Source organism: Alligator sinensis, unplaced genomic scaffold, assembly GCF_000455745.1.
Source record: "Alligator sinensis unplaced genomic scaffold, ASM45574v1 scaffold198_1, whole genome shotgun sequence".
Classification (NCBI taxonomy): Eukaryota; Metazoa; Chordata; order Crocodylia; family Alligatoridae; genus Alligator; species Alligator sinensis.
In genome coordinates, this window is record NW_005841906.1 from 88,847 (window position 1) to 99,429 (window position 10,583).

The 10,583-nt window shown below is 48.2% G+C and overlaps 1 protein-coding gene across 9 annotated transcripts in view; it reads left to right on the forward strand.

Moving 5' to 3' along the window:
* VEGFA (vascular endothelial growth factor A) overlaps positions 1-10,583 on the forward strand; it is a 23,714-nt gene that overhangs the window by 1,296 nt on the left and 11,835 nt on the right. For all 9 annotated transcript variants that reach the window (XR_003092817.1, XR_003092816.1, XM_025197828.1 and 6 more), the window contains exon 2: positions 6,542-6,593. Coding sequence is in view for 7 of the 9 variants with exons in the window: in XM_025197828.1 (XP_025053613.1) it covers positions 6,542-6,593 (52 nt within the window). In the remaining 2 variants the exon portion in view is untranslated. The remainder of the gene's footprint in view (positions 1-6,541; positions 6,594-10,583) is intronic.

The following is a 10,583-nucleotide window of genomic DNA, read 5'->3' on the forward strand; positions in this document are numbered from 1 at the left end:
CGGGCCGGGGCCGGGGCCGGGGCCGGGCGCGCGAGGAGGCCTTCCCCGGCCAGTCCCGCGCCGCGCCAGCCTGGGACGGGGCATGCAGGGCATGGCCGGGGGAGGTGGCTTGCATCAGCTCCGGGCGGGGGTGTGTGTGTGTGTCTCGGTTGTGTCAATGTAAATTGAGTGGCTCTGCGTGTGCTCTGTGTGCGTGGGGTGCGAGTGTGGAGGTGGGGTGTGTGAGAGTGTGCTCCGTGCATGTGGGGGTGTGAGTGGTGTGTGCTCTGTGTGCGTGCGGGGTGGCACTGTGCTCCGTGTGGATGTGGGGTGTGAGGGTGTCTTAAGAGGTGTTGGTTGTAGCCGTGTTGGTGTAAGGACATAGGCAGATGAGGTTGCACGCGCGTGTGTTGTGGGCTGTGTGTAGGGGAGGGGGATGTGGCTTGCCCCCCCCACCCCCCAAAGCGGCAATGCAGAAGCCCCTGGCTGGCAGAAACCACATGGAGATCAAAGGGGACAGCATGGATTATTGGGAGTTTCTTCCCCGCTCTATTTGCGACATCCCCAGAGCCGCCCCACCTTGGCCCGCTGCCCCTCGGTGATTACAACACTGCCCGCTCTCCCGGCCCAGCCCTTCCCCCTGGCGCTCTCTGATCTGGCTGGTTCCCCCCAGGTTCAGCCGTGAATCAGGTCTCGTTTGCTCCCCACCATGAGGTCCACATGACAAGCTAGATGCCTGGCTCCTTTGAAGGGGCTCAAGTGGAGCCTGAGGTGGAGTTTAGATTGAGGTGTGAGTAAGACTCGCGTCTAGTCTGAGGCGGTTAGATTATGGGTCATGGCAGGCTTATGCCAGTCTGAGGTGGAGTTTAGATTGTGGTTCCGAGACTCGCGGCTAGTCGGGTGTCGTGGTTCATGCAAGGCTTAGTAGAGTCCTATGCAGGCTCTACTAGGACTCTACTACTAGTTAGAGGTTAGATTATGGTTCGTACAGGATGGTTGGGATAGGGGCGCCCCTGCCACAGGCAGCAGGCTGCGCTAGCCGACTTCTGGAGGTCCCCTCCAGCCCGGCTTCTCTAACATTGCATGAAGTGGGGCATTTTGCCAAGAGGGCTTGAGAGCAAAAGTTCACGTGAAGGTGGCTTCTGTTTGCTGGCTGGGCTGGTATTGTACATGTAAGAGCACGGATAGGGTCGTTTTCTCCTGCCAGCTGCCTGGGACATCCCTCTGGGCCCCCACAGTCTCCCCACCAGCAGCATGAAAAGAAATGCCGCCTGCAAACTGTCCTGGTGTGCACATTGTTTGCTCAGCACGGAGGCTGGGAGGTAAACTCAATGAGGAGCCATTTCACGTGGAACCGAAGTCTGGCAGGCAGCACCCGCTTTGTTGCTAGCCGGTGATATTGCCACTTTCTTTAGTGACAGCAGCGTCTTCGACTGCACTTGGTAGGGCGCAGCGCTCCATTGGAGAGTGACGAGGACTAGGTTAGGGTAATAGCACCCATCTGCTCTTATTTTAAAGTGTGGGGGGGAAAGCAACTTTGAAACTGCCAGCAAGAATCCAAGTCGGATTGTTTTCAGAAACAGAGCAAAATCCTTCTGCCTTTCTTCCTTAGCCAGAGAGTGAAAGGAAGAGAAAAAGGGGGGAGAGCGGGGAACCATAGGGCAGCAGTGAAGGGGTGTGTTGTGAACTGTATTAAAGATTGCAAGATGCTCACATTGTACAATGATGTGGGCCACATAAGTGTTCAGACAGGCAGACGGTGAGGTCCCAAGACAGTTTCTAGTTCTGTCCTTATTTGTACATTGGTCGCCTAGATACCACGGTGATGGGAACATGAGAAATACCAATGCTAAGCAGACCTCACGTAGGCAGCATGGCGGTGACTGTGAACATGGCATAAAGCGTGACTCTCTGTGTCGGGACCAGTGTTGTGCGCTTTGATGATAATCTTTATCTCCACTCCTAATCAGGCAGTAGTGTTGAATAAACGTATCTATCTGGCCATGTTGGGGAGAATTAAATAAAGCCCTGACGGGCTGGCAGGAAAATCAAGGGCCAGGTAAGGCATTGTCAGGGGTGCACTTATCACAATGCTGCTTTAGTGAATACAGTGTGCTAATGACCCCTTATTGAGTCAATTAGTAGCATTATGATCACCCTGCATGAGGCTAGGACTGTAGCAGATTATGTCACTGGCCCAGGGCAGAAAGCACTGATGCCACAGGTGTTCGGCTTCACTTGTGGGGAAAGAGCCTTTTTAAGTGAGGAAGAGGAGGGGGAGATGCAGCGGGAATGCCGCCTGCTCTCAGCTCTTGGCCACCCTGAAACTGGCACTTTGTCTTCCTCCCCTCCGGATCAGGTGAGGCCAGGGGACTTGGGGAGAAGGTAAGATGACATTCCCCCTTCCTCTCCAGTCCCCTGTTTCCTAGAAAGTGGGACTGTTCAGGTCCCTCCCACTCTTTCTTTGTTTGATGGGTCTGACTCTAAACTGTAGCCTAGGAGGGGTTACCCCAGCAGTTCTTTTCTTTCATGCCCGGGAATGTGAAGAGACCTGGGTCCTCCAGCTGTACTGCTGTCAGGATCAGCAATCATAAGACAGAGAGAAAAAGGGAAGCTGCGACTAGACTGTTAATGATCTCACATCCACTGGGCCGCTGCTTTTGGTGTGTGTTGCGTCAGGCCACGCTGGGAAAACCAAGGGAGCTTACTTCCCCCCCTGCCCCGGCCCCGCACACTGAGGAGATAGGTGGCAGCGGGGCACCTTCTCCAAAGCTGCTTCTCAGTTCTGCTGGGAGAATGGTGTCAAAAGAATGGTGCTTGGGAGGCAAAGAGAGGGAATCCATCCTGACATCTCGGAGGATTACTCTGATTCCTGAACAAACCAAAAAACTCCTGCCCATTCTGCTGTGTCAGAGGTTCCTCCACTGTGCTTGCTGTTTGCAAGATTACTGACTTCCCCCTGCTTCTACAGTGGGGAAGGACTGCAGCTAAGCCTCCCCCGCCTTAAGTAGAAACCTCTGAGGGAAGAATTTCTAGCTCCTTAGACAGAAAGTGCCTTAACTCCTCTCCCAGAGTCTCTCCTAGAGTGGCTGGATTGTTTGTTCCAGCCCTAAACAGTTACAAAGCTCTTTTAATGAGGCTGCACAGATTAGGGGGAGGGGAAGGAAGAGAAAGAGTAGTGGTGGTGGTGGTGCTTGGGGGAAACACGTAGATTAACCTTTTCTCTTCCTCCAGAGAATAGCTTGCTGCACAGGATCAGGAGGGGGGCAGGGAAGGTGCAGACACGGCCAGGACGAGACAGGGTCCAACTCTCTGTTGGGGAGTGTTTGTCTGATTTCAGACCACACACTCTTAGCAACCTGCAAATGGCTTAGAGAAAGCTTTCCCTTCACCAGACCCTAATTCCAGGCTGCTTATGCCCCTCTTAAGTGCTGGGATCTCTTCCCTGGCCCAAGAGAATGTAAAATCCATTGGAAAGAAATCATATTACGGAAGCAATGAGTAATTCCAAAAGCTAGCAGAGGAGAGAGCGCCCAAGCAGCATGACCTTCAGGCTCCCACCGAAGGGCGTGAGGCCTTTTTGTCCCTGATAAGTTTTCCATTTCCAGTTGGCCCTGCTAGGGTACCTAATATTGTGGTCCCGTATGAAGCAAACTCCCTCCTTGCCAGGCAGTTCTGCCCCAAGAGAATTGGGCACGAGGACAGGCAAAAGGCAGCATACACCAGTCAGAGAAGACAAGAGAACTCTGAGTACAGCAAGGCCCGTAGGGTGATGTGGAATTGTTAATAATATTGTTATTAATAATTCTAAGAAGTTCTTCTATAGTTCCAAGGGCATGGGGTGAAGGGCACGCCAATTGTTGAACCACCTTCCTTTGAGTGCCAGTGGGTAGTCAGGAGCTGCTTGGAGGATTTATTTTGACCCAGTTTGTCCCACTTCATTCAGCATGTGCACAGATGTTGCTGACTGGTAGTTTCTGCCACTTTAAAAAAATTAAATCACAGCGATGGGTTTGATTTAAGTTGCTCCTAGCTTGGATCTGAGTTGCGTGTCCAGGTGCTGGTTGTGTAGGTTCCACTGAAGGAGGAGGTTGAGGCCGTATTATAGGTGGAGAGTGAAGAAAAAGCTGCATACACCTGTTTTCTGACACCTGCAGGAGAGGTGGGGGAAGGGGAAGAGGGCAGGCAACAGGAGGGCTGCCTGCTTCAGGGAGTCATAGACAAAGCTGAGATCTAAAAGTTTCAGTACAGGGTAGTGTTCATACCTGTTCCTAGCAGGACATAACCTCCTTTAATAGGACTTTTGGGCCTTGTCGACTGAGCGGACTGATCTAGCTAGTGATTTCCTTCCTTCATACTCTGAGATAACTGATGCTTTTCTACTCTTGCTGTGGCTTCCTTTTGGCCCATGGTCTTGCGACCCAGCATGGTTTCAGAGGGCCACTGCCACCTCCATTTTGTTTGTGCTGTTGCAGTGACCTTCACACTTTAGGAATGAAACTGTTCCTGGGAGCTTGCTTTTAAACTGATAGCACAACCTTAACACATGGAGGTAGGGCAGACAGTCCCCCTGCCCCAGGGAAGAAAAGACCCTGTAACTGGGTGCCTCAAGGCTGGATTTTCACCTTATCCCCAGAGTCTGGCACTTAATGACTTTAGGGGTTCTGCAGGTCAGAGAGATGTTGGGGGGGACTTTAGAGAGAGGTAATTGTGTTCAGCTTCACAGGCACAGCTGGGAGAGGGGCTTCTTGAACTTTGTCAGTTCCATCTCTGCTCTCCTGTGAAAGCTGAAGCTTCAAGCTGCTTGGCTGAGTGATGTGTGTGGTGTGGGTCTGTACAGAAGCATATAAGCAGGAGGTCTTTGCAGCCAGCCTGGCGCTGAGCCATGACAGCCTGGCTGGGTTGGTGATCTGTCTAATGAGAACTCGGACATTTGTTTCTTTACACAGCTAAATACATTAATTAGCGACACATAGTATTTTGCTTTTATATGCAAAGCAACTTAATACAACTGACTTATGGCCACTTCTGGGGTGGAGGGCATTGCACAGGTAGCGATACAAAGCACAGATGATGGAAGGAGGACATTTCTGGTCCAGGACACCAGGGTGAAGCCTGATACTTCTGAAAGTTGCATTAGAGCTATAATGCTCCCATAGAGCAAAGAGGAGTGGAGTTTTTAAGGTCTCACCTGAAAGTGAAAACAGTTGTTAATAAAACACTGTAGCACTTGAACTCCATTCCTCCCCCTGGTTTTGGGCCGGGTTAGTTATTTCCATTCATGCCTCTTGCAGCCACACAGAAGTGTCTCTTGTCACAACAAAACAGCAGGAGTGATTTTTTGTGTGTGTATTTTGCTAGGGAAATGTAGCAGAGAGGCCTTGCTTCACAGCAGCAAATCAAAGGCCAAGAACTGTGGCCCCATCACGTTATGCTACACAGTGTCCTTCCTTCCAGGGCCGGGAAGCAGAAGTAGTCTGGTGGAATTAGTATGGGAGGGAGTGATGTAACAGTTAATCAGTCTGACATCAGGCCAAATATTGACACCTTTGCATCTCAGCAGCAGACAGGCACACCACTGAAAAAAGCACAGATGTCCTTTCAAACCCCGATCCTTTTCTCCCCCTCCTTTCCCTATGCCACAATATGTTAATCTGAATCATTTACTTTTATAACAGAGAGCAAATTAAGAGAAGAGAAGAGAGAGAAAAAAGTGTGTGGCGGTCCCTTTAAAAGCAGTGCCCAATCTCTCTGCACTTGCGGGTGTGCTTTGTAACATAGGCCCCTTTTTGAAATACCTTCCACTAACTTTCCTTGGAACATGAACGTGGACAAATCTCCCGGCGTATTTGTCATGTCAGCGTTAGAAGGTCACCAATGTTGTTTTTCTCCTCCGCCCCCAGCCCAGATTCGCTCTCTGTTTTTTGACCTTAATAATTTGAAATGCCTTTGAACAGTTAGTTTCTTTTTTATAGCAATGGTGTGCACTGAGTGAGAGCCTTGCTCCTCCTCCAAATGCCCCCCCCTCTGTCACGCACACACATATTCCAAGGGGAATTATTTTTGCCTTGATTCCATGGCCCCTGCCCTTCTCCACCCCTTTCAGCTCTGGCTGGGGTGTTATTTTTATTTCATTTTCTTCTGCTCTGAGGGCAAGAGGAGACAAAGGTCTCTCTGTGCCTGTCATGCTGTCACGAGGGGGGACACAGACTTCACCTCAAAGGGAGCAAAAACCTTTCTGAATAACACCCCTCCTCCCTGCCATCCCCCCTGCCTAGTGATTCCCCTCGATACAGTTCCAGCAGGGACGTCTGACACGCTCCTTTGTGGGGGTTTTATTTCTCAGGCCTGGGGAACCGGGGGCTGGGTACAGCCGCGGTGTGAATGAATACATCCGGATGCTGCAGTCATGCTTCGAAACATTGGGGGCTTCCAGCGGCTTTGTTGCCTCAGCACTCTGGAGCCTGCCTGCAGAATCCCAGAAAGCTGTTCAGCTCCCTAACTGCCCCTGGGGACTGGGTAATGACTTTGTGTTTTGACTAATTTTCTGTTATCTTTGCAGTTGTCGCAGGCAGCTCCGACCCTGGGGGATGGGGAGAGGAAACCCAATGAAGGTGAGTGGTTTGCATCTCTCCTTTCAACAGCTACAGGGTTTACAAGTTAAATTAGGGGGAGCTCTGGGAGGTGGGGAAATGGAAATGGGGTGCTAGGAGGGGAGAGGGGGGAGACATTGAGCCAAACTGCCCAGGAGCTCTTGAGGACCAATACTGCCACCTTCTGGAAAGCAGGCATAATTTGGGAGGAGGGCGGAGGGGGGGAGAGAGGGCAGATGCAGAAGGGGGAATGAGAGGAAACGTGAGAAATCCGCCTTAACCCTTTTGTGGCTGCATGCCTAGCAGGGCGGCTCTTTCATTCGGAAAGCCTTTTTCTGAGCTGGGTGGGCTGGGCTGCTTCTCTTCCCATCAGCAGTTACTTTTCTGGAGACAGGCTGGCTGTGCCAGTGCAATGGAATAAATTGCAGAGATGCTCATGAACCCATTTCACATTTCCCAGAACTCTGAGAATAAGAATAATAATAAAAAAATAGCCACATGAAAAGCTGAGTAGCTGTGAATAATTTCCTAGGGATTTGCCACAAGGTTGCAGGAGGGAATTTGTCATCTCTGCTGCCTGTCTCTTATTCTTCTCTTTCCCCTTTGCACTCATTGTGCCCTGCTCAGTGATAACATCCGATCATCAGACAATGGACCAATCAGCACCTGAATCCTTCTGAGACCATAAGTTAGCACATCCCAAAAAAACCAAAAAGAGTGTGAGAGAGAGAAGCAGCAGCAGAGGAATAGCCTGGGCTTATTTTACAGATTCACACTCTCCACAGATACCTTGTGAGAGGGCTGTACTGCTAAGCACTTCTCAGTGGTAAATACAAAAAAGGCTCCCTTTTGCTGTCTGTGAGCTAGCTGGCCTGGTGAGGTTAGTAGCACAGTCCAGTTGCTTCTGTTCAGCTCGCTGCTGGGAGTGTAGTACTTATAGAAATGCTGGCTGAAAGAAAATGGGATACTAGTGCTTCCCTAGCCATTGCTATTTCATATCACTCCAGCTGCCCAAAGACCAGTGTAATATCTAGTGGGCCAGGAGTTCAGCTGCAAGGTTGAATAAGTCTTGTCTGTAGGTCATAGGTAACAGGCTGTCAGAACTCAACTCTTGGTAGTCTACATCTGACTTTTGGGTGGCTGTATATTTTAATGTATCATCTTTTTTTCTACAGTCCTTGTTTTCGAATTGGGATTACAGCAGTATGGACTTTGGAGCTTTAGGCTAATGTGCTCTTCAGGCACCTTTCAGACTCTCCAGGCTTTCCATGCTTTTTCTGCTTGCTTGGTGGAGAAACCCACTGTTATGCTGGGACCACCCACAGCTGCAGCTTGTCTTTTGCGTCATTTGGTTGGCAAGGGATGACAGGTTGTGACCTTTGGTGTTGTTTCCTCTGAAGGGCAGCAGGGGGCTCTAGCAGTGCAGCTGGGGACTGAAGACTTTGCCACATTCAATTTCAATTTCAATAACTTTATTGGCATGGCAAGCTGTTGCCAGAGGTGTTAGTACAAGGTGTCCATTTTACATAGTCATCCATTTCTCCTTTACTGGTGGACTGCCACATCCTGGAGCTTGATCCTTGCTCCAGTTGCAGTCAACAGCAAACATGGACTTCAGATTGAGCTGGCTAATAGACTTATTTCAGTACCCAGTCCGTCTGTGAGAGAGAGAAACAAGTAGTAGCTAGTCCCCTAGTCTGTGCCCTTTTGTGCTTCTGTTCATCCTGAATGGTTTTGGTCTAATAGTTAGAGCAGTGAGGGTTGGGAATCAAGACTCTTAGGTTCTTTTGCTGGTTCTGTGATGCAAACATGGCTGTAATTAGACTAAAGCACTAGACGTAAAGACCCCCGGGTTACCTTCCTGGCTTGCCATGTGATCTTGAGTAAATCACCTTCCTTTTCCTCTTGCTCTTATGGTGCCTCAGTTTATCTTCTGTAATAACAGGGTGATAACATGGCGCAACTCTACAAGGGAGGTCATGCAGCTTCGTTCACTGAGGGGTTAGTAAGGTCTTAGAGCTCTTGGAGTGAGAGATTTTTTTTGTGTGCTTATTTTGCCCACATCTGTACAGCCATTTCAGCCGGGTTTATATTGGAAGGACCTGAACCAGTTTGGGGTCTCTGTAATTCTAGCCCCAGGCTCTCTAGCTCTCAGATAGTCTTCTGCATGGTTTTGTGGCACAGGACGTTGTAGACAAGTCAGACAAATACTCTTTGTTTGCTCCACGAGAAAAGACTTTCTGGTATAAATAAAGGAAACCACCAGCCTTTTTGGCTGCATTTTTATTTTTAAAAGAACTGTGTGTGTGTGTGTGTGTGTGTGTGTGTGTGTGTACACACACACTCTATACACTATATATATTTATGTAGGTTTTTGTTTCTATACATATACATGATACAGTTTCTCCCTGCTCCACAGCCAAAATTTTGTGCTTAATTCTGCTAAGAATATGGCTCCATCACAGAGTTAACCTGGGATCTGATTGTGTTTTTCCTTTAATTTTCCTGCCATCTGTGTAGAAGAACTGGTGCCCCTAGCTTTGAGGAATGTGTTCTAGAAAGTGGGATCAATTTTACCTCTCCTGGAGCCTGTTAGTTTGCAGTGAGGGTACAGGCTAGATCACTCGAGTACTGACAGTCCTTTAATGACCTTCCCACAATTCCCTCTGAAGGACAGATGAGTTCTTCTGCAGTTGATACAACTGCCTGGGAAAATATTCTGGAGTGCTCAGCACAAAGAACCGTGGGATATGACTCCAGACATGTATGAGCCAGCACAGTGACAGTGAGAATGCAGTAACACAGACACAACTTTGCAGTGGGGAAGTTCATATTTGGGCTAAGCTTGCCCTGGTCCTCAGACATGGGTCCCATAGTAACTGTACAACACAGATATAACCTACATGCAGAGCACCTGCTACCATGAAATTGATCCTTTGTGGAGAGGGTCTTCTAATTTAACAGTGGATACAGATTCCCTTCCACCTTTTCAGAGACTGTCAGAAAATCCTCCCACATAAGATGCTAACAGCAACAAGTCACAATTTGCCTTGGAGTTTTTTTGGGGAGGAACTTCTGGTTCTGGCAGCACCCTGCATCCCAAACACTCAAGCAGTGGTTCTCAAACCTTTTTTTTTCATGGACCACTTGAAAATTGCTGAGGGTCTCAGCGGACCACTTAATAAACTTTTTTTGTTCTATAAATCAAAGCACACAACTCATATTTTAATATCAGGTTGAGGAAGGACTCTGGAAAGGAACACACAGAAAGAAAGTTTTGAAGCCAATTGGTAGCCTGGATTCACTGGCATTATCTGTTGCTTTAAAGTGCACTGCTGAATCTTGATTAATATATATTAATATAAATAATAATAATTATTGTACTTTTAATAAATAATTCCACAATTTATTTATTATTAAATTTAATGAATAATTTACATGAAATTAATTTACTTTCATATAATGTATGGGGTTATTAGCAAAGACAATTCAGCTTTACGTGTGTGTGTTGTGTGCATGTGAATGTATATGTATATATGTGTGTAAAATGTGTGTGTGTGTGTGTGTATATATATATATGTGTGTGTGAATTGCTTTTGCTAATAACCCCATAGGTTATACAAAAGCACATTAAATTTTGAAAGCTTGCCCCATTTTTCCCCATTTATGCTTTTTGGTAGTGTTTCCTTCTCATTTTCACTCATCTATCTAGTGGAAGAGATGTGGCTTCTGCTTTCTTATGCTGTAGGCTAGCTCATGGGGTAGCATCTGGTTTGCATGGGTTGTGAGTCACCCCCCCCCCATAAGTCTTTTTATCCCCAACTTATTTTTATGGCAATAGTTCTCAGATTCTTAACCCTAGGACAGAGAGGCTGAGCAGGAGGTTGATCAGTCACTATGTTGGCAGAATCTCTCAGGTGCTAAACTGTTTAATATAGATAGCCTCTTTTTAAGGTTAAGGTCACTCTGAAGGTGAACAGGGAGAAGGAGGCAGTGCAGACAAGACAGGGA